The 27,611-nt window shown below is 50.1% G+C and overlaps 1 protein-coding gene across 1 annotated transcript in view; it reads right to left on the bottom strand.

The window, feature by feature from the left end:
• gak (cyclin G associated kinase) overlaps positions 1–21,718 on the bottom strand; it is a 128,152-nt gene extending 106,434 nt beyond the window's left edge. Inside the window, exons 1-3 of the mRNA XM_085983219.1 lie at positions 21,692–21,718; positions 16,051–16,134; positions 12,467–12,526 (exon numbers count right to left, since the gene is read on the bottom strand). Of these exons, the coding sequence (XP_085839345.1) occupies positions 12,467–12,526; positions 16,051–16,134; positions 21,692–21,718 (171 nt within the window). The remainder of the gene's footprint in view (positions 1–12,466; positions 12,527–16,050; positions 16,135–21,691) is intronic.
• Positions 21,719–27,611: the final 5,893 nt, after the last annotated feature.

Here is a 27,611-nt window from a genome sequence, read left to right as displayed (position 1 = left end):
CTAATCTACTGGAATTTTTTGAGGAAGTAACTAGTAAAATAGATAAGGGAGAACCAGTGGATGTGGTGTATTTGGACTTTCAGAAGGCTTTCGATAAGGTCCCACATAAGAGAGTAGCGTGTAAAGTTAAGGCACATGGGATTGGGGGCAAGGTATTGACTTGGATAGAGAACTGGTTGGCAGATAGAATGCCAAGAGTTGGAATAAACGGGTCTTTTTCAGAGTGGTAGGCAGTGACTAGTGGGGTACCGCAGGGATCGGTTCTTGGACCTCAGCTATTCACAATATATATTAATGATCTACACAAGGGAACTAGATGTAATATCTCCAAATTTGCAGACGACACAAAGCTGGGTGGGCGTGTGTGCTGTGAGGAGGATGCCGAGAAACTACAGGATGATTTGGACAGGTTGGGTGATTGAGCAGAAACATGGCAGATGCAATATAACGTGGATAAATGTGAGGTTATCCACTTTGGTGTCAAAAACAGGAAGGCAGATTATTATCTGAATGGCAATAGATTGGGAGAAGGGGAAGTGCAACGAGACCTGGGTGTCCTTGTGCACCAGTCGCTGAAGGTAAGCATGCAGGTGCAGCAGACGGTTAAGAAGGCTGGCCTTCATAGCAAGAGGGTTTGAGTACAGGAACAAGGATGTCTTGCTGCAGTTGTACAGGGCCTTGGTGAGACCACATCTTGAGTATTGTGTGCAGTTTTGGTCGCCTTATCTGAGGAAGGATATTCTTGCCATGGAAGGAGTTCAGAGAAGATTCACCAGGCTGATACCTGGGATGGCAGGAATGACATATGAGGAGAGATTGGGTCGATTGGGCTTGTACTCGCTGGAGTTTAGAAGAATGAGAGGGGATTTCATTGAAACTTATAAAATTCTGGCAGGACTGGACAGACTAGATGCAGGATGTTCCCGGTGGTCGGGGAATCCAGAACCAGGGGTCACAGTCTAAGGCTAAGGGGTAGGCCTTTTAGGACAGAAATGAGGAAGAATTTCTTCACCCAGAGTGGTGAACCTGTGGAATTCTCTACCACAGAAGGCAGTAGAGGCCAATTCATTAAATATATTCAAGAAGGAGTTGGATATATTTCTTAAGGCTAAAGAGATCAAGGGGTATGGGGAGAAAGCAGGGACCGGGTACTGAACTTGGATGATCAGCCATGATCGCATTGAATGGCGGAGCAGGCTCGAGGGGCCGAATGGCTATCTTCTATGTTTCTATGTTTAATCAAAACTGTATTGGTTACGAGCCACATCAACCATTTCAGGTCAGCTATTGTAGACTGTGATGAAAACCCTAACCCATAGAGAATAGAAAATCAAGAATAGCAGCTGAAGTTCACTGGGTACTGGCTGGCTCAAGGAACCTGGGTATGGAAGAAATCTGTCACTAAAATCTTCGTGAATTTTGGGAGTTAGTGTTAAAAAAAAATCGTGGCAGTGCCAGCAGACGGCTTTTTTTTAATAAAAGATAGTAAATATTTTCGTAGCAAAAACTGAACATCAAGGATGGCACAGGTGGGACAACATGTTGGTGAGGAGACAGGTTAATCCCGTGTGTTTTGCCACAACTTCCAGCAACAGCGGGAACTTCCTCAAAGCATTATCTGATCAGCTTCTTAGCCATGGAACAGTATGCGTGCTTGGGGGAGTGAGGAAGAGTTTATAGAGACAATAACACACAAAGGCCCGGAATGTTCTGGAACTCATCCGCATAACTACAGCATAAGCAAGCAATGTAGTGACATTTTTTCCTCCCGTGGAAATTTGCAGGCACATGATTTACACCTGTTTTACGCCGCAATATCGATAGACATGAATTTGCTTGATTGTTTGTGCTAATTCCAAGATAAAATTTGCCGCTCGTACACACAGCTCCACCCCAATGCAAAAGGCCAGCTCATGCAATTTTCCTGCATGAAAAATGTAGATGCAGCACGGTCCAAAGTCACCAGATATCAGCCTAACAGAGATCTCTGGAGTTTGATTTACGATTTATTTTTCTTACTGAGACCTGGCATCTACCTAAACAAAGTACTGCCAGTCTCAGAAGGACTAAGCAGTGGGAATGGTCGTCCCAATGGGTATACCTCTGTTCTGCAGAATAAAAGTTATAGAGGTGCAGCAGAGGTATGAGGTGCAGAGAGTGAGGTACCATGGCAGAAGACAGCAGCCCATTATTGGTTACGCAGCACTTGCACTTGTTTTACACCGATTTTAACATTCTGGCAAATGGGCTCCATGAGAGATTCTGTGGTTAAGTTCCTGAAAGCAAGATCGGTGCAGAAACCAACCGGCATCACTTCTACAGAGCGATCCAAGAAATTCTGGGCCAAATTTTATCTTGCTCACAGCTTAAGAGATTAAATGATTCTCTGCAACTCCCCACCCCTCTTGCTGCAAACTTTTCAAATGTTTTTTCATGCCATCAAGAGGAATGAGATACTTTTGGAAAGCTCAACACAGCTCCAGCTAAACAAATATCACACTCTGTTTTAAAAATAAATGAATGTATGACAAACATCGGAAGCCGAGCTTAACTCCCAGTTATAGAGATTTTACAGATACAAATTTAAGAAAATCACAGCGTTTAGGAAGCCTGAAGCATGCATGGGGTTGGACTGGTATCAATACAACTTTTGGAATGGGTTTCTAGCTGGTTAGCTGCAGGTGCAGCATGGAATTGCTACATGCATTGCCTCACGACAGAATTCTAATTGTCTGAATGCTCTGTACATTACTCCACAGCCTAGATGAAGCACTATATAAACAAATAGTGTCTTTTACTTTCAGTGTTAGTTGCCAAAATTAGACATTTCAAAACAAGGCAGGGAGCTCATGGCACTTTAATGTTACCTCATATTTACAGTGCTTAAATGGACACAGACTAGTACTCCAACATTAGCCAGTCACTGTTTGGCGCAGTTACAGTATTAATTATAAAACACTTCTGCAAGCCAGTAATGAAAAACAAAAACATGCCACATTCAATTACAATGTGTTATTAAATACACTGAATGGCAGTCAGTCTTGCTTGAATAGTTGCAGCTCTAATCCTCATTCTACTCACAGTCTGTTAAATCCAGAGATAAACGCTTCTATTCATAGTGGCTCTTTACAAAAACAAGTTTTTCCTACTACTTGTAACCAAAGCATTGTAACAAAAACACTATTTAAAAAGCACTGAAGTTCAACAAGAGCCTCACAAATTTCTAGATTTACCTTCGATTTTCAACAGTGCTGTATGCTAATGTATTTGTTAAAGACACAGGGGGAGAAATTCGGTGGGCTGCGCCACCAGTTAGCGCCTAAAGAGGGCACTCAGTGGCTTTAGCGCCACTGGCCACGCCTCCCGCGATATTTATCTGGGGCGCTAACGGTGGTGTTAGCCTGTTGCGCTGCGCCGCCACCGATGACATCATCGGTGTGCGCAGCGCCCCGATCGCGATATTTGGCAGCGACCGCCTCTGTAGTGCCGCTCGCTAATCGCGCCCGGTTCACGGGGCCTACCTGTGGCGGCAGTGGCGCAAATTAAGGTGCAGGTGCGGGGCGGCCGTTTTTTTCGGCGGCCGCCTGCCAGCACCTCCGTCCCCGGTCTCCTGTTCTCCCCCCGCGGCATTGCCGGCTGTTTTCCGAGAGCCCGGCACTTCTCCTCGGTGCCGGGCTCTTTTGCCGGCACTCGCGATCGCTCATCGCGCTGGTGCAGACCCCTCCCCCTTAAGAATGGGAGGAAGGCCTGCAGTACCGCAGCGCGCCGTGCCGCAGCGAGTGGCGCTGCGGCACGTTGCGCTGCGATATTCAGTTTCAGCGCCCTAAGGGGGACGCGGAGCGCCTCGAGCCTCGCCCCGTGTCCCTCTTGGGGCGCTCAAGCTGAATTTCCGGCGATCGCTGCTGCTCCGATCGAAGTGCAAAATCTGGCGCCCAGGCGAGCTTGGCGCCCCGTTTGCGGCTCCACCCAATTTCTCCCCCAGAGTATCCATTTTCAATTCAAAACTCAGAAAAACCTTCTCATCATGTTAAATGTTGTGTCTGTGTGTTGATAGAGACACTGAAGACAGGAGTTGGTTTCACAGGTGTTTACGAAACAAAGTCTGGAGGGGAACTAACGGATACAACACAATATACAGGCTTATATAGCCGAGTGGCCATTACCAGCATTACAGTACACATGGGGCTCTTAAAGGCACATACACTACAATTCCTCCCCTTTTAGCTAACCAGTACATAATATTTTAAGTAATTATTAATTACATGTTACAAGAAAAATAATCTATACATTGCTGCAGTTAATCAATTATAAGTCAGTCTCTCAGGAGGCTTCCTGACTCGGTCCGGATAACGCCTCGGTAGTGTAGTAGTTTCTGGTGGTGTAGTAGGTTCTTTTGGCAAGGCTGATTTGGCTTGAATGCCAGTGTCGGGTTCATCGGGTTCCAGTATCACTGGATCGGAGGTAGATATGGGTATCTCTACTTCATCGTTAGGCGTATAGAGTTGTGGTGTAGGTTGTCCCTTTTCGGATGACTCTATGATTTGGTCAGCATGGCGCCTTATTATGCTTTCTCCGATGTCCACGGTATACATCAGCGGTCCTAGTCGTGTGCAGATAGTTCCAGGCTGCCATTTCTCGGTACAGTAGTCCCGGGCCAAAACTTGTTGACCTATCTGGAAGGTTCTAGTTGGCCTTTCATTCATGCCTCGAAATTGCCGGTTCTCCACGTCCCTTCTGATGTTGGGCTTGATCAAATCCAGCCGGCATCTTAGGCTTTTATTGAAGAACATCATGGCAGGAGTTTGGTTTGTAACCATATCACAGAATCACAGAAACCCCACAGTGCAGATAGAGGCCATTTCGGCCCATCGAGCCTGCACCGACACATATCCCACCCGATCCCCGTAACCCCTACACCAACACATATCCCACCCTATCCTGTAACCCCACGTATTTAATCCCCCTAACACTAAGGGTCAATTTATCATAGCCAATCAACCTAACCTGCACATCTTTGGACTGTGGGAGGAAACCGGAGCACCCGGAGGAAACCCACGCAAACACGGGGAGAATGTGCAAACTCCACACAGACAGTCGCCCGAGGCCGGATTCGAACCCGGGTCCCTGGCGCTGTGAGGCAACAGTGCTAACCACTATGCCACCGTGCTGCCCTGTGTTGCATTCCTGTATGCGAACAAGAAGTTATCCACCTTGTGCTGAAGTTTTAGGTCTTCATTACCCATGGCCTTTATGGCCTTCTTGAAGGTCTGGACAAACCTTTCAGCCAATCCATTGGTGGCGGGATGGTATGGGGCGGACGTGTAGTGCTTAACTCCATTGTTTTTTAAGAACTTCCTGAAATCTTCGGACACAAATTGCGGTCCATTATCAGAACAGATCTGTTCCGGCAGCCCATTCCTGGCAAATATGGTCCTTAATACTGTGATGGTTTTTTCCGTGGTGGTGGAGGACATCTTTATTACCTCCGGCCACTTGGAGTGTGCATCAACCACGATTAAGAACAGAGTCCATAAATGGACCAGCAAAGTCAATGTGTACCCTTTGCCAGGGAGATGAGGGCCACTCCCATGGATGTAGAGGGGCTTGGGGTGGAGCGTTTTCGACCTTCTGGCATCCTAGGCAGCTCTTGGTCATTTCTTCGCTGTCTCCATCGATACCTGGCCACCATACAAACGCTCTGGCTAGGTTCTTCATTTTCACTCCACCCAGATGCCCCTCGTGAAGCTCCTTTACCACTTTATCCTGGAGTTTGGGTGGAATCACCACTCTGGATCCACACATCAAGGTTCCTCGGCACACTGACAGCTGTTCTTTTCTTTGCGAGAATGCTGGCAACAGTGGTTCGCCATGTGCTGGCCATCCCTTCACCGTTAAGTCGTAGACTCGTGAGAGAGTCGGGTCATTTCTCGTTTCCTTTTCAATGGCAGAATTTGTTACTGGTAGACATTCCACTATGGTTGAGTGGAACATCTCCACTGGGTCTACTGTAGGTGCCTCTTCTACCGTTGGCAACGGTAGGCGCGATAAACCATCAGCATTCCCATGCTGTTTTGATCCTTTGTATTCTATGTTGTATTGGTGTGCCCCTAGAAAAAGGGACCACCTCTGTAGCCTTTGCGCTGTCATAATGGGAACACCCTTTTTAGGGTTGAATATGGAGATGAGGGGTTGATGGTCAGTCAACAAGGTAAATATTTGTCCGTGTAGGTAATGGTTGAATTTCTTCACTCCCCATACCAGGCTGAGTGCTTCCCTGTCGATTTGGGCATAGTTACGCTCAGCTGAGTTCAATGAGCGTGACGCAAAAGCTATCGGCCGTTCCGAGCCATCAGGGAATTTATGCGATAATACTGCTCCTATGCCGTAAGGGGATGCATCGCACGCCAGTCTGATTGGCAGTGATGGGTTGTAATGAGCCAAAACTTCTTTGGACATGATTAAGTCTTTGCATTTATGGAAGGCACGTTTACAGTCTTCGCTCCATTTCCAAATTACTCCTGTTTGTAGCAGTTCATTAAGAGGGTGCAGAAGAGTTGATAAGTTCGGTAAAAATTTATGATAGTAATTTATTAATCCCAGGAACGACCTTAATTGTGAAACATTTTCAGGTGCTGGGGCTTTTATGACCGCTTCAATTTTTTCAGGTGACTTATGCAACCCTTCCTTATTAATTATGTGGCCACAATATATTTGGTTTTGGAAAAATTCGCACTTGGGGCGATTTGCTCGTAGGCCCCGTTCTCTCAGCCTAGTGAGCACCTGCTCCAAATTGGCAAGGTGCTCATTGTCATTTTCTCCTGTTAGAAGGATGTCGTCTAGGTAGCATTGAGTCCTCGGAATCCCTTGGAGGACTTGCTCCATAGCTCTTTGCCAGATAGCTGGAGCGGATGCTACTCCGAAAACCAGTCGATTGTACTGGTACAGACCTTTGTCTGTATTTATCGTGAGATATTTTTTAGAGGCCTCTTCAACCTCCATCTGTAGATATGCCTGTGCCAAGTCAATTTTGGTGAAACGTTTCCCTCCGGATAGTGAGGCGAAAATATCTTCTATCCTCGGAAGAGGATACTGTACCGTGTGAAGGACCGGGTTTACCGTCACCTTGAAGTCTCCACAGATGCGAATTTTTCTCTGTTCTTCAGATTTATCAGTCTTCAATGCTTTCTTCATGACTGGGACGATGGGTGTTGCCCACTCGCTCCAATCTATTTTAGATAATACGCCTGCCTTTTCCAAATTCTCCAGCTCTGCCTCGACTGTTGGGCGAATTGCGTATGGCACCGGTCTTGCCTTAAAAAACTTGGGAATTGCTGCATCTTCCACTTTTATTGAGGCGGTGATGCCTTTCAAGGTTCCTAGTTTCTCTTGAAACACTTCCTTGGCGTTGGCCAAGATGTCTTTTAATCGTTCAGGTATGACGGCATCATCATTTTTTTTCTTACTGGTCACCGTCAGTGCCTGAATGGAGTGCCAGTCTAAACGTATTTTCCTGATCCATTCACGTTCCAACAGCGGTGGACCACCATCTTGTAGAACGTATAAATACAACTTCTGTATTTCCTTGCCGTTGTATACAACAGGCACCCTTATTTTTCCTTTGGGGTATACTTTCTGCCCCGTATATGTTTTCAAGATAATGGATGTGTCTTTTAAAGGTATATGCGGAAATAGCCGCTCGTAATTCCGTCGATTTATGACGGTCAGAGCTGATCCTGTATCTAGCTCCATTTTAACTGGGGACCCTGCTATTGTGAGGGTAACCCAAATGGTCTGGTAATCTTCTTTGGCAATTACATTATGTAATTTGAGAGAGCTTAGTCTCTTGTTCCCGGAGTCGCTATCGCTCTTCTGGTCTTCGGAGCTACTGTCCGTCATCATTTGTACCTTTCTGTGCTTTTCCTTATTGATTTTTTTCCTGTTCGTGGATTCTTTGTTTCCAGATCGGCATACATGTACAATGTGTCCCATCTTTCCGCATTGCCTGCATGCTTTGTCCTTGAACCAGCAGTCCCTCTGGTCATGGGTGGATCTGCCGCAGCAATAACATCTCTCGAAACCCCGTGTCATTTCATGGGTGCCGAAGTCTTGTGGCTTTTGCTGTATCTCTGCAGCTCCTCTTGCACTGAAAGCCTTGTCCAGTGTTAAATCTTTCTCAGAAAGTAGCCTTTTTTGTGTTCCTACACTTAGGAGACCGCAGACGAATTTGTCTCGTAGAGAATCTGCCAGTCCTGCCTCGAATTGGCAGTGTAGGGTATCAACAATCTCCTTAAAATTCTTGTCCATCGGTTCGGCTGGAGTGATTAAGTTTCGTAACAGCTTGTTTGTCTTTGCGCCCATTAGATTTAGAAGTACTGAAGCTTTTTTTTCCATCTTCTATTCCATTTGCGGTGCAATATACCTCCACTCTTTCCACATATGTGGTCCAATCCTCTATCTCGTTATCAAAAGCATCAATATTGCCAGAATTAGGCATCTTAGAAAAGATATGGCGCTTCCCGCGCTTTTCTTTCTTTTCTGCAGAAAAGATATGGCGCTTCCCGCGCTTTCCCGCCGCTGCTGCCGATGACAACGCTGTTTCCCGCGGTTTCTGTTCTTTTTTTATTTATTTATTTACAGTTGGAGACTCGTTCCCGCCGGACTCTCTCTCTAGGTCTGAACGCCGACCTGCTTGCAGCGCCGGCTGTCTCCCGAGTGCTCCCTCCCCGTCTGTTACTGCTTGCCTCCGCTTTCGCTGCTTGGCCCAGCTGTAGAGCCAGGCGCTGGAGCCCCAGCCTGACGCCCAGGAAGGATTACCGCAGTACCTGCCACCAGCTTGGCCAGCTGGTGAAACAACAGCTTCTTTCACTTCTTGATTCTTCTGGACGCCAGAGGAATCGATGTCCTTGAGGTGCTGCCGAATTGTAGGTAAGTCCGTTTCCACTTCGTCGCCACTGTTGTGTCTGTGTGTTGATAGAGACACTGAAGACAGGAGTTGGTTTGATCGGTGTTTACTAAACAAAGTCTGGAGGGGAACTAACGGATACAACACAATACTCAGGCTTATATAGCCGAGTGGCCATTACCGGCATTACAGTACACATGGGGCTCTTAAAGTCACATACACTACATTAAAGTCGCTCCACTTCACTCCTGTAGATATGTTATGAACTCATCATAAAGAATGGAGATAGGTTTTCACAGCATAGCTGCTATACAGTGCAATCATGTACCAGAGGAAAACATGGCTAAACTTCACTATTTACAAGTATAAAGTACAGTTGTGAGGTAACAGGGTAGCAAATCTAATGTCCCAAGTTAAGCACTAATCCATGTTCCAAGAAATATTTGTTTAAAGTCTCACAAACATAAAGTGCACAAGGCTGATACATCACAGAACAAACCATGAAACCTAAAGTGCAGTTTGATGCAATGTCAAGCAATACTCATACTGTATCTTTAGTACTTCTAGACTCGGGCTATTCCAATGCCCTCCTAGCTGGTCTCCCATCTTGAGCTCCGTAAACTTGAGCTCATCCAAAACTCTGCTGCCTGTATCCTAACTTGCACCAAGTCACGTTCACCCACCACAACGGTCCAACAACACCTCAATTTAAAAATTCTCATCTTTGTTTTCAAATCCCTCCATATCTTTGTGACTTCCTCCAGCACTACAACCCTCCAAGATCTCTGCGCTCCTTCAATTCTGGCCTCTAGCGCATCCTCGATTTTCATTGCTCCACCACTGGCAGCCATTCCTTCAGCTGCCTAGGTCCCAAGCTCAGGAAATCCCTCCCTTCTGCTATCTCCTTTAAAATGCTCCTTAAAACCTACCTCTTTGCCCAAGCTTTTCGTCTCCTGTCCTAATATCTCATGTGGCTCGGTGTCAAATTTTGTTTGATAACGCTCCTGTGAAGCACCTTGGGACATTTTACCACATTAAAGGCACTATATGAATGTAAGTTGTTGTTGTATCACATAGAACACAAGTTCCTTGACAAACTGCAAATTTCAGGGAAAGAAGTTGGACTATGTTAATTGTACAACTTGCCCTTCAAAAATTATACAAACCGATACCGACTCAACACCTTCACCACACATTCAAAAAAGAGACGTTTGTTTTCTGCACAGGTACTGTGAAAGCAAAAATTATTTGCTTACATAGATCAAAATCAATGTTAAAAGGAAGTATAACACGTTTTGAGCAGTAGGATGTTTACAGATCTCAGCCATGGTGTTTGAGAATACAGGAAGAGAGGAGAACAGAAGTCTCCCATACATCCCATGCAAAGCAGCACTGTCAGAGGCCGAGAAACTGGATGCCTGTTCACCCCTTCAGCCAGGAATGGTGTAGCCTGCAAGGAAACAAGAGAGAAAGGAGGAAACAAAATGTAACGATGGGGTTAACGACTGGAGTAACTAAAAGGCACAGGCACATTGGTCACTGGCATACACACAGCAATATGGGTTACTGAATGGCTGCACTTGCAGAGAAAAAATACAAGTCACCACAATAACATTTCCTCCAGTGGGTTCAGATGAACCACAAAGATGATCATTCCATCTGTATATAAAAGGGCTGGTTGCACCATTGCTATATGTGGACTTGGTAACAATTTGCAAACAAGAACAATTCTCACAAATTTGGTTGCCATGGCAATTGTATTCATGTCAATTTGATTCACATAAAGCCAATAGTGAGAGGAAAAAACTTATATAGTCTATTTCTTTGGGGGGGGGGGGGGGGCGGAAATGTATAGAGTTGTGGAATGGTGACATGCAGTTTCAAACTCTTACTCTGTCGAGTCCTTGGTAACACAATAACATTGCTGTTGCAGAGAAGCACTATGTGGAACTCCTCCCTAGAGGGGGAATTAAACTGCATGAAAGAAAGAAAGAACTGGCATTTATAAAAATGCTTTTCACAGCCTCAAGATGTCCCAAAGCTGTTGTGATGTAAGCAAATGTAGCAGCCAATTGCACACAAGGTGCTACAAATAGTGATGAAATAAATGACCAGATAAACTGTTTTTTAGTGATGCTGGTTGAGGGATAAATATTGGCCATGACACCAGGGATAACCCCCCAGCTCTTCTTCGAAGTAGTGCCGTGGCATCATTTACATCCACCTGGGAGGGCAAATGGTCCTCAATTGAACGTCTCATCCGAAAGACAGCACCTCAGACAGTGCAGCACTTCATCAGTACTGCACTGAAGTGTTATCCTAGGCTATGCACTCAAGTCTCTGGAGCGGGACTGGGATCCACAACCTTCTGACTCAGAGACAAGAGTGCTACCACTGAGCCAAGGCTGAATGGGGAGTATCCTCTGGGCTACTTTCATGACCTACTGGTGTCCAGTCAAGGGCAGCAATGGAGATAGCCGAGGAAAAACTGCTCGAATTATTCTCTTGTACACTGAGGTAAGGTATGGAGGAGAGAACCAGCAAGGAAGAAAGCTTTCAAAGTTAAAAGCAGCAGGGATCTTGGACTGAATGTTTTGTGAATTAATGGCCCAGAAATTCAGGTCTCCACGGGTGAGTACGCACGGGGTACTCACCCGTAAGCCCAATGGAAGCATGCGCAGGAAACCGGCACTTCCGGTCCCCTGAAAGAAGGGGTTCAGAGGTCGAACGCGTGCGCAGGAGAGGCAGCGTGTGTGCATCGAACTTACATTTTTTTTGCAGGTTTTCCCGGGAGGGCAAGTCTCCAGAAGTTAGACATGTAAAAAGCAGTCGCAAGGCCTGCTTTTTACAAGATAAGTGGTGAATTAAGTTAAATTAAAACATTTTTTCCACAGGTTTATTATTTTTAAATAAATACTTTAAAGAAAGGTAAGTTTATTTTTAGCCCCGTTAGAAAATAAAAAAAAATTTCAAAAATTTAAATTATTGTTTAAAATAGTTATTTCATGTAATTTATAGTTTATTTAAAAATGCGATTTTTAAAAAAATTTATTTGAAGATTTAGGTGATGTTTTGGGGCTTATAGTATTTATAGGTTTGACAGCTCTTCCTGTCAAACTTATGAATGAAGCATTCCCTGCTCCGATTGGCTCCCCATGGCCCACGTGATCCCAGGGGACGCATCGAACTAACTGCGCCCCTGGGATACACAAGCACTGCGCGCCGGCAGTTGGAAGAGGCCCAGGATCGGAATCCCACGCGGGCCCACAGCTCAATGGCCGGCGCGCAAGGTAAGTGCAGATCGGGGGCTTCCACCCGCGGGAAGCCCCTGACCCAAATTTCTGGGCCAATGTGGTTTCCTCAATACCCATGGAAAGGGCACAAAATTGGTAGAAATCAGATTCCTGATATATTTTTAATTGTTTTATTAAAAAAAAACTGGAGGCTTTTGTTCCACAAACACACAAAGATCAGCTCTCCTTGTGGGGCATTAAAGGGCCTTCTCCTTGAAGAAGAAATCAAGAATCTAGAATCAGGGGAACTTCAAATAACTGAAAAGGATACCATAAAGCAAACTTCCTGAATGATTGCTTTGCTCTTCTCTTCCTCATTTGACAGAAGTCTCTGCAACACAAAATAAGATCACAAAAATTTTCAGCAATTACACTTGACTTTTAATTGACTAAACACATCAGAATACCATGGATTTCCTGTGGACAAAACTCAACTTGCAGGAGTCACACCACCAGTAACTTGGGCAGCAAAATAGTGTGATCAGTTAATTTGTTAAATGTGATCTGCATCACTTTATCAAATTGACATCAACAACTTGCATCTACATAGCGCTTTTAACGTAAGAAAATGTCCCTTAGCACTTCACAGGAGCATAATCAGACATAAATTGACACCGAGCCATTAGGAGGGGTGACTAAAAGCTTGATCAATGAGGCAGGTTTTAAGGAGGGTCTTAAAGGAGGAAAGAGGGGTACAGAGGCAGAGAGGGTTAAGGAGGGAATTCCAGAGCTTAGGGCCTAGATGACTGAAGGCACGGCAGCCAATGGTGGGGCGAAGGGAGTGGGGGATGGGCAAGAGGTCAGAGTTGGAGGAACGCAGTGTACAGAGGGCTGTAGGAATTGAGGAGGTTACAGATATAGAGGGGTGCAAGGCCATGAACATGAAGATGAGAATTTTAAATTCAAGGTGTTAGTGGAGAGGTGCCAATGTAGATCAGTGAGCACAGAGGTGATAAATGAATAGGACTTGATGTGCGTTAGGGTATGGAGGTCAGAAGATGGGAGGTTGGCCAGGAGAGCATTGGAATAGTTGAGTCTGGAGGGAGCAAAAGCATGGATGAGGGTTTCAGCAGCAGATGGGATAAGGCAAGGGCGGAGAGCGGCAGTGTTACGGAGGTGGAGGTAGGCAGTCTTTGTGTTGGAGAGGCTATGGGGTCGGAGGCTTGGCTCAGGGTCAAATATGACGCCATGGTTGCAAACAATCTGGTTCAGCTTGAGACAGTGACCAGTGAGGGGGATGGAATTGGTGGCGAGGGTATGGAATTTATGGCGGGGACCGAAGACAATGGCTTCTGTCTTCCCGAAGTTTAATTGGAGAAAATTGCAGCTCATCCAGGACTGGATGTTGGACAAGCAGGCTGACAACAGAGAGGCAATGGAGGGACCAAGAGAGATGGTGGTGAGGTGGTGCTGGGAGTCGTCAGCGTACATGTGGAACCCGACGTCATGTCTTCAGATGATGTTGCAGAGGTGGAAAATTGTAGGTAAGAAATAGGAGAGGCCCAAGGATAGATCCTTGGGGGACTCTAGAGCTAACAGTGCAGGAGCAGGAAGAGAAATAATTGCAGAAGATTTTCTAGCTACAACTGGATAAGTAAGAGTGGAACCAAGCAAAGGTTGGTGTGGTCAACTGTGTCAAAGGCTGCAGAGAGGTCGAGAGGATGAGGAGGGATAGTTTACCACGGTCACTGGGGATGTAATTTGTGACTTTGATAAGGGCCATTTAAGTGCTATGGATGGGGTGGCGAGGTCCGAACAAGGAGTTGCAAGAAAGATGGGCATGGATTTGGAAGCCAACAACATGTTCAAGGACTTGAGAGGAAAGGGAGGTTGAAGATGGGGTGGTAGCTCACAGGACAGAAGAGTCAAGGTGTTTTTTTTGAGGAGGGGAGTGATGACGGCAGATTTGAAATGGATGGGGACAGTACCTGAGGAGAAGGAACAATTTACAATGTCATTGAGCATGGGGGCCAGGAAGGGAAGTTGGGTAGTAAGCAGTTTAATGGGAATAGGGTCAAGAGAGCAGGAGGTGTGACTCGTGGACAAGATGAGCTCAGAGAGGGCATGAGGGAAGATGGGGAGAAACTAGAGAAAGATGTGGGTTCAGTGCTAGGTGGGCAAGGAGAAGGGAGGGATGTGGCAGAGACAGCTGAACGGATAATCACAATCTTCGAGACAAGAAGTTCATGACCTCATCGCACTTGTTGTTGGAGGTGAGCATTGAGAGGGCAGTGGAGAGGGATCCTGGCCTGAGTGCTGATGCAGAGCTGCCAGGGCCTCAGAAAGCTCTCTACTGCTGTGAAGGGAACCACCCCGGGATAACTGATGTTACCAAAGCAGTTAAGGAGGAATGGAGAACAAATTCATGAGGTAGCAAGCTTGTTGGTATTTTAGAAAAGGCGATAATGTACACATAACTATACTTTTTCAATACAGAACTGTGAAAGGAGGGAGTACTTTGAACAGAAAGTACTTCACCAAGCTTCACTTCCCCTTTAACCCCAACAATTATCATCCATGCAGCAGAGTGTTGGCCATTCTGCAGGGCGAGGGGGGGGTGCGGTGCATTGAAGTGGAGCCAGATTGTGTTCTCTCCCTCCCCACCAAGTCCAAACACTGTAGCAAGTAGTCAATGGATACAATGAGGACCCCCATACCCTGGCTAACTTTTCCACTCCCTAATCAAGGGGCTCTGAGACCAACTGCAATACAGTGCCCATCATCCCAGCTGAGATCAGCTACTTCACCATCGACGAGAGGTCAAAACGAAGGGTTTGCTGGTCTACATAACTCAGTATTGCACTGAGTGGTGCATTCACCCACTGAGCCATTAGACCACTCATAATTTGCCTTAATAATAATTAAACTGGCTGGCACTTTGATTTCATCTTTCACCTATCAGGAAAGGATGAACAGGCTGGGTCTCTTTTCTCTTGAAAGGAGAAGGCTGAGGGGTGACCTAATAGAGGTCTTTAAAATTATGAAAGGTTTTGATAGAGTAGACACAGAGTGTTTCCACTTGTGGGAAATAGCATAACTAGAGGCCATCAATATAAGATAGTCACCAAAAAAACAAATAGAGAATTCAGTAGAAACTTCTTTACCAAGAGAGTGGTGAGAATTTGGAACTCGCTACCACAGGGAATAGTTGAGGCGAATAGCATAGATGTATTTAAGGGGAAGCTAGATAAGCACATGAGGGAGAAGGGAAAAGAGGGTCATGCTGATAGAGTTAGATGAGGAAGGGTGGGAGGAGGCTCGCGTGGAGCATAAAAGCTGGAATGGACTAGTTGGGCCAAATGATCTGTTTCTGTGCTGTACATCCTATGTAATTCTGTGTCATTTTTCAAGTGTTCCCACTTAATTAAATACTTGAGCCTGCTAAGTTAAAACAATTGTATTCACACTGAACAGTGGCATTACTCACATTGAGCTGCAGATTAAGACCTGACATACAATGCCCCAATCCTATCCTCATCTAGCCTCGACATGCATGCATAGACACCACCACTTGGGATCTTCCTGGTATGTGGCTCAGAGTCTACCGCAATACACAATACTTTTAAACATTGCCCACCTGAAGGCACGATTTATTTTATCTACAAACACTCATCCCCTAACCAGTCTGGGTATTGGATATTGTCCACAATTTATGAATAGTTGCTTCAGTTGTAGGCTGCACAGCTAGATGGGACTCAGAACAGGGCAGTGCCACAGTGTGGCAGAAAAGAACCCACTGGAGTGCACTTCACCCTAGCCAATGACTGCAGAAGCAATGGAAGTGTCTCTGACCTGGCATAAAGACAAGAAATGCCTTCAAGACCATTTTTTAAATAGTTTCAAAGTTTGACTCACCTTTAAAGCATAATCTCTTCCACTACCAAGATCCTGTGCTTCATAAACAAAGGCAAATCCACCTGTTAAATCAGAAAAACATTTCTAGAGTAAGAACGTATCAACAACATACTGTGGAGATTATGGGCTAGATTTTCAGTATAGACAGTTTTGGGGCGCTAACCTTAGCGCCCGCCCGAAGTTAGCGCCCGCCCCAAAGTAGCGCCCCGTTGTCGGAAATTCAGTGGCTTCGCCCTAAGAGAGTGGTGGAGCGCTAAAAGAGGCGTTCCACTCCTACCTTTAGGCGCTAAGCCGGCGGTCCAGAGGGATAGCGCCCAGGCGGGGCGCAGCACGGGTGCGGTCATTTTTGCACTGACAGCAGACCCCGTGGTGCCGACCAGCTCTTAAAGGGGGAAGGGACGAATTGGTCTGCTGCCACGCCCTGCACACTGCAGCCTTGCAAAGAGGCCTCAACACTGCTGCTCAGCCCCAGGGAGTCATGGCAACGCCAGAGAAGGCCCGTCAGCGTGCCCTGCGCTTCTCAGAGGGTGATCTGGACATAATGGTCACAGCTCTGGAGGTGAGGCGCAAGATCTTGTTTCCAGAGAGTGGGAGGAATCCAACCCACCATGACTACACCAAAGCCTGGAAGCAGATCGCCCAGAGGGTGACGTTCACCGGCGAGGCCCCCAGGACCCACAAACAATGCCGTAAAAAATACAACGATCTGACCAGGATTGTGAAGGTGAGTAGCCTTTCCAGTCTCCTCCTCATTCTTGCATGTACACCTGACATGATGGGCAAAGGGACCTGAAAGTCCTATTGGCCAGCCCTCAGCCAGCAGCATTGGGACAGTCATGAGCATCAAATGGCCATTCGGCACTCTACACTTTGGCCAAGCTATTCCACCATGGGAGGCAGTGCACAGTACATCAGGGCTTCACTCTGTCCAAGCTATTCCACCATGGGAGGCAGTGCACAGTACATCAGGGCTTCACTCTGTCCAAGCTATTCCACCATGGGAGGCAGTGCACAGTACATCAGGGCTTCACTCTGTCCAAGCTATTCCACCATGGGAGGCAGTGCACAGTACATCAGGGCTTCACTCTGTCCAAGCTATTCCACCATGGGAGGCAGTGCACACTACATCAGGGCTTCACTGCGCACTTACAGCCCGTCCTTTCTCTTGCAGGCTAAAGTAGCGTTTAATCGCCAGGCCCGTGCCAGGGGTGGCCGCGCCAAGCTGCAGAAGCTCACTCGGCTGGAGGAGCGCGTGTGTGTGCTCATGGGAGCCCGTGTGATTGTCCCCACAGCGTGCGGTGTATCCGACCCTCCACTGCCCGGCAATGGTAAGGACCTCGCCTTTTGGCCCTCTCGCGTCGCACTGGCCCATCCGAGCTACCTCCTTTGCCACTGTCCCACCAATGCGCTGAATCCCACCAGTCCTAACTCCCTCGCTGACGCCGTCTCCTCACTCTGAAGCTACTCTTGTGCATTCCTGCTTTCAGCTGGTGACGACCAGGACCCTGAAGCTGCCAGTGACAGCACCTCTGACCAGGAGGAGGAGGAGGAGCAAGCCGGACCTTCGGGGGAACAGTCACGTCCCGCAGGAGGAGGAGGAAATGCTTGACACCTCCTCACTGGACGAGTGCCTGGAGGAACTGTCGCATGGCAATGCAGCTTCTGGGACCAGTGGCGTCCAGCCACCCAGCAGCCGTGCGCGTGGCCCGCGGCCTTCCCCCCAAAGGGGGGAAGGATCAGAGGGGAGTGCTGCTGCTCGGCACACTCGCCGTCACCAACGCGGCAAGGGTCCCCTAGTTCGGACCCCTCCTCCCCAGCGGGAGAGTCGCGACTCCAGTCCGGACACCTTCACTTCGGAGGAGGTGCGGAAGCTAGATAAGATGGCCGACGACTCGGACCGGCGCCACACGGAGCTCATGAGCGTGGTGGGGCGCATGCCTGAGGCCATCGAGTCGCTGGCGACCAGTGTGCGCGAGTTCGGGGCAGCAACTGCCGCGAGTGGCCGCATGCTGACTGATGCCGTCAAGACCCTGGCGGATGTGATGCGCGCGCACACCAGGACCACAGGGCCACTCACTGCTGCCACACGCGCTGTCTCAGGCAGGCATCGCCAGGGCAGGCGCCGCGCTGCACCATCCCAGCAAGCCGCCCGTCGGCTGATTGCTGCGGATCCTGCAGTGCGGGCCCGGCCGAGTGCCACCGCGCCACAGCACCAGCCAGCGCATCCCAGACGCCAGCTGGCCCACATTGCGCCATCCGTCGCCGCCATTCCCCCTCTGGGGCGTCAAGGGCAAGCGGCTGCAGCTGATGGTGGCCAGGCTCAGGTGCGCCACTCAGCAGACGGCCCCTCGAGGCCCAAACGCCGTGTAGGCCGCCCCCCGGCGGCATCTGGCGGAAGGGCATCTGAGCCTCAGGCGCCTTCCCCCAGCCTCGCAGCAGCCACTGGGCAGAGCTTGCGAAGGAGCAGCAGGCCGGGCAGGGGAGGCAAAATGCTGGCCAAGGTCTCGCCCTCGCGGGCCACTCAGTAGAGGGTGTGGGCAGCTTTCCTTTAATATGGCGGTGGCCATCTTTATTTTGCCCATGGTTGTGCTTTTGGAGGGCTTATTTTTTGCGTTAGGCCGACGTTGAGGCCCGGTTTGAATAAAGGTGGAGTGGCTCCTCCCCAGTTTGTGGGAGTGAGTCGTTTGTTGGGCTTTTTGTGGGGCCCGTTTATTGTTTTTGGGGATTCATGTGGGAAGGGCTTTTCATTTTTGTGAAATAAAAAATTATCTTTATTCATGCAGTCTCCATGGTTGTTCTTCTTAGTGTTTGTTGGCTTCGCCGGCTGAGGGCTTGCGGAGCGGCTGCATTCATCTTCCCTCATGGCCCCTGGCCATTCCCTGACAGGGGGCTTAGAAGTACCGTGTAATAAGGTGGCGTCGTGCGGCCCTTGGCCCTGGTCGCTCCCTCCTGGGAACGTACTCCTGCTCCTCCTCCTCCTCCTCATGCTCCTCCTGCTCCTCCTCCTGAGGTGCTGGTCCAACGTCAGGTGGCAGTGCCTGAGTCCTGCGGATAGCCAGGTTGTGTAGCATGCAGCAAACCACCACAAATTGGGAGACCCGGTCCGGCGAATACTGGAGAGCTCCTCCGGAGCGATCAAGGCAGCGGAACCGCTGCTGGAGGACCCCAATAGTTAGCTCGATGATGTTGCGGGTGGTTTGATGGCTCTCGTTGTAGGCCTCTTCAGCAGCGGTCCTGGGCGCGCGGAGCGGGGTCATGAGCCAGGTGCACAAAGGATAGCCTTTGTCCCCGATGAGCCATCCTCTTGGGGGAGGCTGTGCCTGGAACATGTCATGCACAGTACTCTGCCGCAGGATAAAGGCATCGTGGCTGCTGCCTGGGAAGCTGGCATTGACTGCCATGATGCGCTGCTTGTGGTCACATACCAGCTGCACATTCAGAGAATGGTAGCCCTTCCTGTTGCGATACTGCTCGCCATGCTCCAGAGGGGCCCGCAAAGCCACATGCGTACAGTCAATGGCGCCCTGCACCAAGGGGAATTCCCCGAGTCTGGCAAATCCCAATGCGCGCTGATGCTGGCTCTCGAGGGCCATGGGGAAGGAGATGAATTGGCTTCTCCTTCTGAACAGTGCTTCGGTCACGTGGCGGATGCAGCGATGCGCGCCATACTGGGAGATGTTTGCTATGTCCCCAGCAGCGTATTGGAAGGAGCCGGTGGCATAGAAGTTCAATGCCACCGTCACCTTCACTTCCACCGACAGAGACGTCCTGCACCTGAGCTTTGCCCGCAGATCTCGGCGAAGCAGGTGGCAGATCTCTGCAATCACCTCCTTTCGGAATCGGAGCCTTCTAACACATCGCGCGGCACTCATGTTTAGGTAGGAGCGCTGCTGGCGGTATAGCCTGACTGGGTAAGGCCTACGTGGCCGACGCCTGTAGCCCCCTCTGCCTCTAGCCAGGGCTGCCCCTCTCACAATGCGTCTGCGAGCCCTACGGACATGGCGCTGCAGCTGCGCGTTGGCACCCCATGCAGCCCCCATCAAATCCTGGCAAACAGTCTAATTTCCAAATGGCCACTTGCAGCGCTATTGCCCGAGTCCAAAAATACCTGGCTCTTGCTGCTTGAAACCAGTTAGCTATCCTCCTTGTTGTGTCTCCAGAAATGCGTTGCACAAGACTGTTTTCTGAAAAAAGGATGGCCTTTATACTGGAGAGGACGTTCCCTTTAATTAGCGCCCCCCGGGGCCCGCGCTGGTTGTGTTGCGTTCCTTTTTCCAAACGCTCCGGCCGCCCGCCGCACAATGGGGCGGTCCGACTGAAGTTTGCAATCGGGGCGGCCAAAGGGCGTTACACGAGGATGTGACGTCATTTTCTGCGCGCGCATCCGGGCGGGCGCTAAACTTTGCGCCGGCGCTAACGGGCAACTTAATTTGGGGCGGGGCGCAAACTGCGCTGCGCCCGGGCGCTACACGCATAGCGCCCGGAAATCACTTCTCTTAAGGCGCTAACTGCTGGCGCAAGCGACTGAAAATCTAGCCCCCGATACCTGTATATGGACTAACAGAAACCCAAGGTGATTAAGAGGCTGTAATCTCACTGAGGGATTCAGATCATCGAGTAAACCAAGACAACAAATGGTTTCAAAGAGTCATCTGAACCCCAACATGAGATTACTGCCTTAGTCACTTTAAGGCATTTCACAGCTCTTAGGAGAAATCAGTTTTGTTTTCACTCCTTTCTTTTGTTAATGAACTAAACATAGATTATCACGGGGAATGGCAACGGTCAAACTGCATAGCTCAGTTGATGCTTGCAGATGAAGTTTGATAACTGTGATATAATCACTGTAGCTGATTAACACAAAGCAGTCAGCACATAAAAGCCAGCAATCCAAACTGAGTACAAATGGTTTATGAATATTAAATGAACCCCAAGACTAGATTACAACCAGTCACTCCTCACTCGAATTGGTTTTACATTTCAATTAATTTTCTCTATTAACTTAGTTTCCTCATACCCCATTCTCTCCTCCTCCCCATGCACCAGTCTCCTGCAAAAACAACCAACATACTAGTCTCAAGCTTTCAATATCATGCTGTAACCAGCCACAGTGAGATGAACAAGAGTAGTGCAGGATCATTCATTCACTCACTGACTCATTTCCACTGCTTCCCATAGAGAGAAATGCACAACCAGCTCAGACAGCCTACTGAGATCAGGAAACTGCCGTGTAGGAAATCAGAACAAACCTGCTCTGCATCCTACCAATCTACCCTCTCAAGTGGACGCAAGAGATCCCTTGACACTCTTTGAAAAAGAGCAGAGGAGTTCTCCCCGGTATCCGAACCAATATTTGTCCGTCAACCAACATCACTAAAAAACAGATTATCTCGTCATTATCACAATGCTCTTTTTGGGTTCTTGCTGTGCGCATATTGGCTGCCGCCTTTCCTACAACATTGAATATACTTCAAAAAAGTACTTAATTGGCTGTAAAGCTCTTTGGGAGGTCCTAATGTCGTGAAAGGCACTATATAAAGGCAAGAACACTCTTTCTCTCTTTCTTTTATTTATACCTATACAGTATCACTAATGCACTCTGAGGGAAAGTCACTTTGTCCTGACTTTCCATGGGCAATACCACAGGATACCCACTAGTAGTATTCATTTCCACAGTCTTGTTTTAAAACCAGAGCAGAGACGGATAACAGAGGCACGTGGTGGTATAGAATCTTGAAATCATTTTACTCCTTTTACTTAAAAAAATGGTCTGGTATGGGCTGCTTTGTCTCCATACTAGGTCATAGTTGTTTGCCCCCACTCCAATCTATTTCCAAGCTCAGCTTTTACCACTGCAGTAAGAGGCCAAGAGAGACTTCATGGATTGGGAGGAGGAAAGTAAAATAAAAATTCTAGTGATAGTTAGCACCAGGCCTTGCCGGTGCACCTTCATTCAGCATGCTCAGAATGATATTGGCAAAGGTTTGGGAGCAGCCTTAGCTCAGTGGTAGCACACTCGCCTCTGACTAGGAAAGTCAAAGGTACAAGCCTCACTTCCGAGATTTGAGCACCTAAGCTGACGCTTCAGTGCAGTACTGTACTGAGGTGTTGCATTGTCCAAGGTGCCATCTTTCGGATAAGACGTTAAACTGAGGCCCTGTCTGCCCTCTCAGGTGGACATTAAAAAACCCCATAGCACTATTGGAAGAGGAGCAGGAATGTTCTCCTAGTATCCTAGTACACATGTTTAATCATTTGTTCTCCTAGTATCCTGACTAACGTTTATTCCTTAACCAAGATCCCACAAAAAATCATTCCAGTCATTAATTTCATTGCAGTTCATAGGATCTTACTGTGCAGGAGAGAAGTCAAAAAAAAATTAGGAAGGCAAAGAGGAACTATGACATTAAATTATCAAGGAAAATAAAAAATAGTAAAATATTCTGCAGGCACATCAATAAAAAAAGGAAAGCTGGGATGGGAATAGGGCCACTGATGGACGGACAGGATAAAAATTACAGGTAGCGATAGCGAAATGGCAGAAATATTAAATTATTATTTTGCTTCAGTATTTACCAGGGAGACGGATCAGGTGGCCAGGACATCAGAAGATGAGATTAGAAATTATATAACTGCGTTTAAAATAAAAAGGAGAATTATTAAATAAATTAATCAAACTCAGAGGATAAAACCCCTGGCCTGGATGGATTGCATCCGCGTATTTTATCTAGAGATAGCAGAGGCACTATAACACATGTTTAACAATTTGTTAGTAAAAGTAGGACTGGTAGATAGCTAACGTTATACCTATATTTAAGAACAAAGATAGAACATGTCCAGGGAACTAGACCAGTCAGCTTAACATCGGTGGTAAGAAAAATAATGGAACCCCTACTAAAGGAGAAAACAGAAAAACATCTAGAAGCCAAAAATATAATAAATGAATAGTCAGCATGGAATTCAAAGTGGAAAGTCTTGCTTGACCAACCTCACTGAATTCTTTGAAGAGGTAACAGAGAGTAGACAAGGGCAATTCAGTAGATGTAATATATCTAGATTTCCAAAAGGCCTTCGATAAGGTACCACATAATATACGAATGAATAAGGTTGGCGCATGCGGAGTTAGGGGACAAGTAGCAGAATGGATAGCTGGCTGCTAGACAGAAAGCAGAGAGTAGGGGTAAACGGTAGCTATTCAGAGTGGCAGAAGGTGGAAAGCGGGGTCCCACAAGGATCAATGCTGGGACCATTGTCGTTCACAATTAACGATTTAAACTTGGGAATCAGAATCACAATTGCTAAATTTGCAGATGACACCAATTTTTTTGGGGGGTGGGGGAGATGGTCAATACTGAGGACTGCAACAAATTGCAAGACGACATTAATAAACTTGCAGAATGAGCATATAATTGGCAAATGAATTTCAACATAGACAAGTGTGAGGTATTACATTTTGGTAAGAAAAATGAGGAGGTCATATATTACTTGGAAAATAAAAATCTAAATGGGGTAGAGGAGCAAAGGGATCTCGGTGTACAAATATACAAATCACTAAAAGTAGCTATGCAGGTTACTAAGGCCATAAAAAAAGCAAACCAAGCACTAGGGTTTACTTCTGGAGGAATAGAATTGAAAAGTAGAGATGTTATGCTAAACTTATAACAATCCTTGGTTAGACCACACATACTATGTACAGTTCTAGTCGCCATATTATAAAAAGGATAGCGAGGCACTGGAGAGAGTACAAAAAAATTTACAAGGATGACACCAGAACTGCGATGTTATACCTATCAGGAAAGGATGAACAAGCTGGGACTCTTTTCTCTTGAAAAGAGAGGACTGAGAGGTGACCCAATAGAGATCTTTAAAATTACAAAAACTTTTGTTAGAGTAGAGAGAGAGAGAGAGAGTGTTTCCACTTGTGGAAAAGAGCAAAACTAGAGGCCATCACTATAAGATAGTCACCAAGAAATCAAATAGGGCATTCAGAAGAAACTTCTTTACCAAGAGAGTGGTGAGAATATGGAATTCACTACCACAGGGAGTAGTTGAGGCGAATAGTATAGATGCATTTAAGGGGAGGCTAGACAAGCATAAGAGGGAGAAGGGAAGAGGGTTATGCTGATAAGAGTTAGATGAGGAAAGATGGGAAGCTTGAGTGGAGCATGAATGCCAGCATGGACTGGTTGGGCCAAATGGCCTGTTTCTGTGCTGTATATTCTACTAGCTGAAGTGCCCGGCGGTGCCGAGGGATTTTTTGAGGGCATGTTGTTGTTGGAAGAGAGAGAGAGAGAGAGCGACTGGGGGGAAGAGAGAGAGCGACTGGGGGGAAGAGAGCGCGACTGGGGGGAAGAGAGAGCGCGACTGGGGGGAAGAGAGAGCGCGACTGGGGGGAAGAGAGAGCGCGACTGGGGGGGGGGGGAGAGAGCGGGACTGGGGGGGGGAAAGAGAGAGCGCGACTGGGGGTGGGAAGAGAGAGCGCGACTGGGGGGCGGGGGGGAAGAGAGAGCGCGACTGGGGGGCGGGGGGGAAGAGAGAGCGCGACTGGGGGGCGGGGGGGAAGAGAGAGCGCGACGGGGGGGGAAAGAGAGAGCGCGACTGGGGGGGGAAGAGAGAGCGCGACTGGGGGGGGAAAGAGAGAGCGCGACTGGGGGGGGAAAGAGAGAGCGCGACTGGGGGGGGAAAGAGAGAGCGCGACTGGGGGGGGAAAGAGAGAGCGCGACTGGGGGGGGAAAGAGAGAGCGCGACGGGGGGGAAGAGAGAGCGCGACTGGGGGGGGGAAGAGAGCGCGCGACTGGGGGGGGAAGAGAGAGCGCGACTGGGGGGGGAAGAGAGAGCGCGACTGGGGGGGGAAGAGAGAGCGCGACTGGGGGGGAAGAGAGAGCGCGACTGGGGGGGGAAGAGAGAGCGCGACTGGGGGGGGAAGAGAGAGCGCGACTGGGGGGGGAAGAGAGAGCGCGACTGGGGGGGGAAGAGAGAGCGCGACTGGGGGGGGAAGAGAGAGCGCGACTGGGGGGGGAAGAGAGAGCGCGACTGGGGGGGGAAGAGAGAGCGCGACTGGGGGGGGAAGAGAGAGCGCCACTGGGGGGGGGAAGAGAGAGCGCCACTGGGGGGGGGAAGAGAGAGCGCCACTGGGGGGGGAAAGAGAGAGCGCGACTGGGGGGGGGGGAAGAGAGAGCGCGACTGGGGGGGGGGGAAGAGAGAGCGCGACTGGGGGGGGGGGAAGAGAGAGCGCGACTGGGGGGGGGGGGGAAGAGAGAGCGCGACTGGGGGGGGGGGGAAGAGAGAGCGCGACTGGGGGGGAAGAGAGAGCGCGACTGGGGGGGAAGAGAGAGCGCGACTGGGGGGGAAGAGAGAGCGCGACTGGGGGGGAAGAGAGAGCGCGACTGGGGGGGAAGAGAGAGCGCGACTGGGGGGGAAGAGAGAGCGCGACTGGGGGGGAAGAGAGAGCGCGACTGGGGGGGAAGAGAGAGCGCGACTGGGGGGGAAGAGAGAGCGCGACTGGGGGGGAAGAGAGAGCGCGACTGGGGGGGAAGAGAGAGCGCGACTGGGGGGGAAGAGAGAGCGCGACTGGGGGGGAAGAGAGAGCGCGACTGGGGGGGAAGAGAGAGCGCGACTGGGGGGGAAGAGAGAGCGCGACTGGGGGGGAAGAGAGAGCGCGACTGGGGGGGAAGAGAGAGCGCGACTGGGGGGGAAGAGAGAGCGCGACTGGGGGGGAAGAGAGAGCGCGACTGGGGGGGAAGAGAGAGCGCGACTGGGGGGGAAGAGAGAGCGCGACTGGGGGGGAAGAGAGAGCGCGACTGGGGGGGAGAGAGAGAGCGCGACTGGGGGGGAAGAGAGAGCGCGACTGGGGGGGAAGAGAGAGCGCGACTGGGGGGGAAGAGAGAGCGCGACTGGGGGGGAAGAGAGAGCGCGACTGGGGGGGAAGAGAGAGCGCGACTGGGGGGGAAGAGAGAGCGCGACTGGGGGGGAAGAGAGAGCGCGACTGGGGGGGAAGAGAGAGCGCGACTGGGGGGGAAGAGAGAGCGCGACTGGGGGGGAAGAGAGAGCGCGACTGGGGGGGAAGAGAGAGCGCGACTGGGGGGGAAGAGAGAGCGCGACTGGGGGGGAAGAGAGAGCGCGACTGGGGGGGAAGAGAGAGCGCGACTGGGGGGGAAGAGAGAGCGCGACTGGGGGGGAAGAGAGAGCGCGACTGGGGGGGAAGAGAGAGCGCGACTGGGGGGGAAGAGAGAGCGCGACTGGGGGGGAAGAGAGAGCGCGACTGGGGGGGAAGAGAGAGCGCGACTGGGGGGGAAGAGAGAGCGCGACTGGGGGGGAAGAGAGAGCGCGACTGGGGGGGAAGAGAGAGCGCGACTGGGGGGAAGAGAGAGCGCGACTGGGGGGGAAGAGAGAGCGCGACTGGGGGGGAAGAGAGAGCGCGACTGGGGGGGAAGAGAGAGCGCGACTGGGGGGGAAGAGAGAGCGCGACTGGGGGGGAAGAGAGAGCGCGACTGGGGGGGAAGAGAGAGCGCGACTGGGGGGGAAGAGAGAGCGCGACTGGGGGGGAAGAGAGAGCGCGACTGGGGGGGAAGAGAGAGCGCGACTGGGGGGGAAGAGAGAGCGCGACTGGGGGGGAAGAGAGAGCGCGACTGGGGGGGAAGAGAGAGCGCGACTGGGGGGGAAGAGAGAGCGCGACTGGGGGGGAAGAGAGAGCGCGACTGGGGGGGAAGAGAGAGCGCGACTGGGGGGGAAGAGAGAGCGCGACTGGGGGGGAAGAGAGAGCGCGACTGGGGGGGAAGAGAGAGCGCGACTGGGGGGGAAGAGAGAGCGCGACTGGGGGGGAAGAGAGAGCGCGACTGGGGGGGAAGAGAGAGCGCGACTGGGGGGGAAGAGAGAGCGCGACTGGGGGGGAAGAGAGAGCGCGACTGGGGGGGAAGAGAGAGCGCGACTGGGGGGGAAGAGAGAGCGCGACTGGGGGGGAAGAGAGAGCGCGACTGGGGGGGAAGAGAGAGCGCGACTGGGGGGGAAGAGAGAGCGCGACTGGGGGGGAAGAGAGAGCGCGACTGGGGGGGAAGAGAGAGCGCGACTGGGGGGGAAGAGAGAGCGCGACTGGGGGGGAAGAGAGAGCGCGACTGGGGGGGAAGAGAGAGCGCGACTGGGGGGGAAGAGAGAGCGCGACTGGGGGGGAAGAGAGAGCGCGACTGGGGGGGAAGAGAGAGCGCGACTGGGGGGGAAGAGAGAGCGCGACTGGGGGGGAAGAGAGAGCGCGACTGGGGGGGAAGAGAGAGCGCGACTGGGGGGGAAGAGAGAGCGCGACTGGGGGGGAAGAGAGAGCGCGACTGGGGGGGAAGAGAGAGCGCGACTGGGGGGGAAGAGAGAGCGCGACTGGGGGGGAAGAGAGAGCGCGACTGGGGGGGAAGAGAGAGCGCGACTGGGGGGGAAGAGAGAGCGCGACTGGGGGGGAAGAGAGAGCGCGACTGGGGGGGAAGAGAGAGCGCGACTGGGGGGGAAGAGAGAGCGCGACTGGGGGGGAAGAGAGAGCGCGACTGGGGGGGAAGAGAGAGCGCGACTGGGGGGGAAGA

This window comes from Somniosus microcephalus, chromosome 1 (genome assembly GCF_052327205.1).
Source record: "Somniosus microcephalus isolate GS21.2 chromosome 1, FLI_Smic_1.0, whole genome shotgun sequence".
In the NCBI taxonomy this organism is placed as follows: domain Eukaryota; kingdom Metazoa; phylum Chordata; class Chondrichthyes; order Squaliformes; family Somniosidae; genus Somniosus; species Somniosus microcephalus.
Note: the sequence above shows the minus strand (reverse complement) of the source record. Positions and strands in the feature narration are given on the sequence as shown.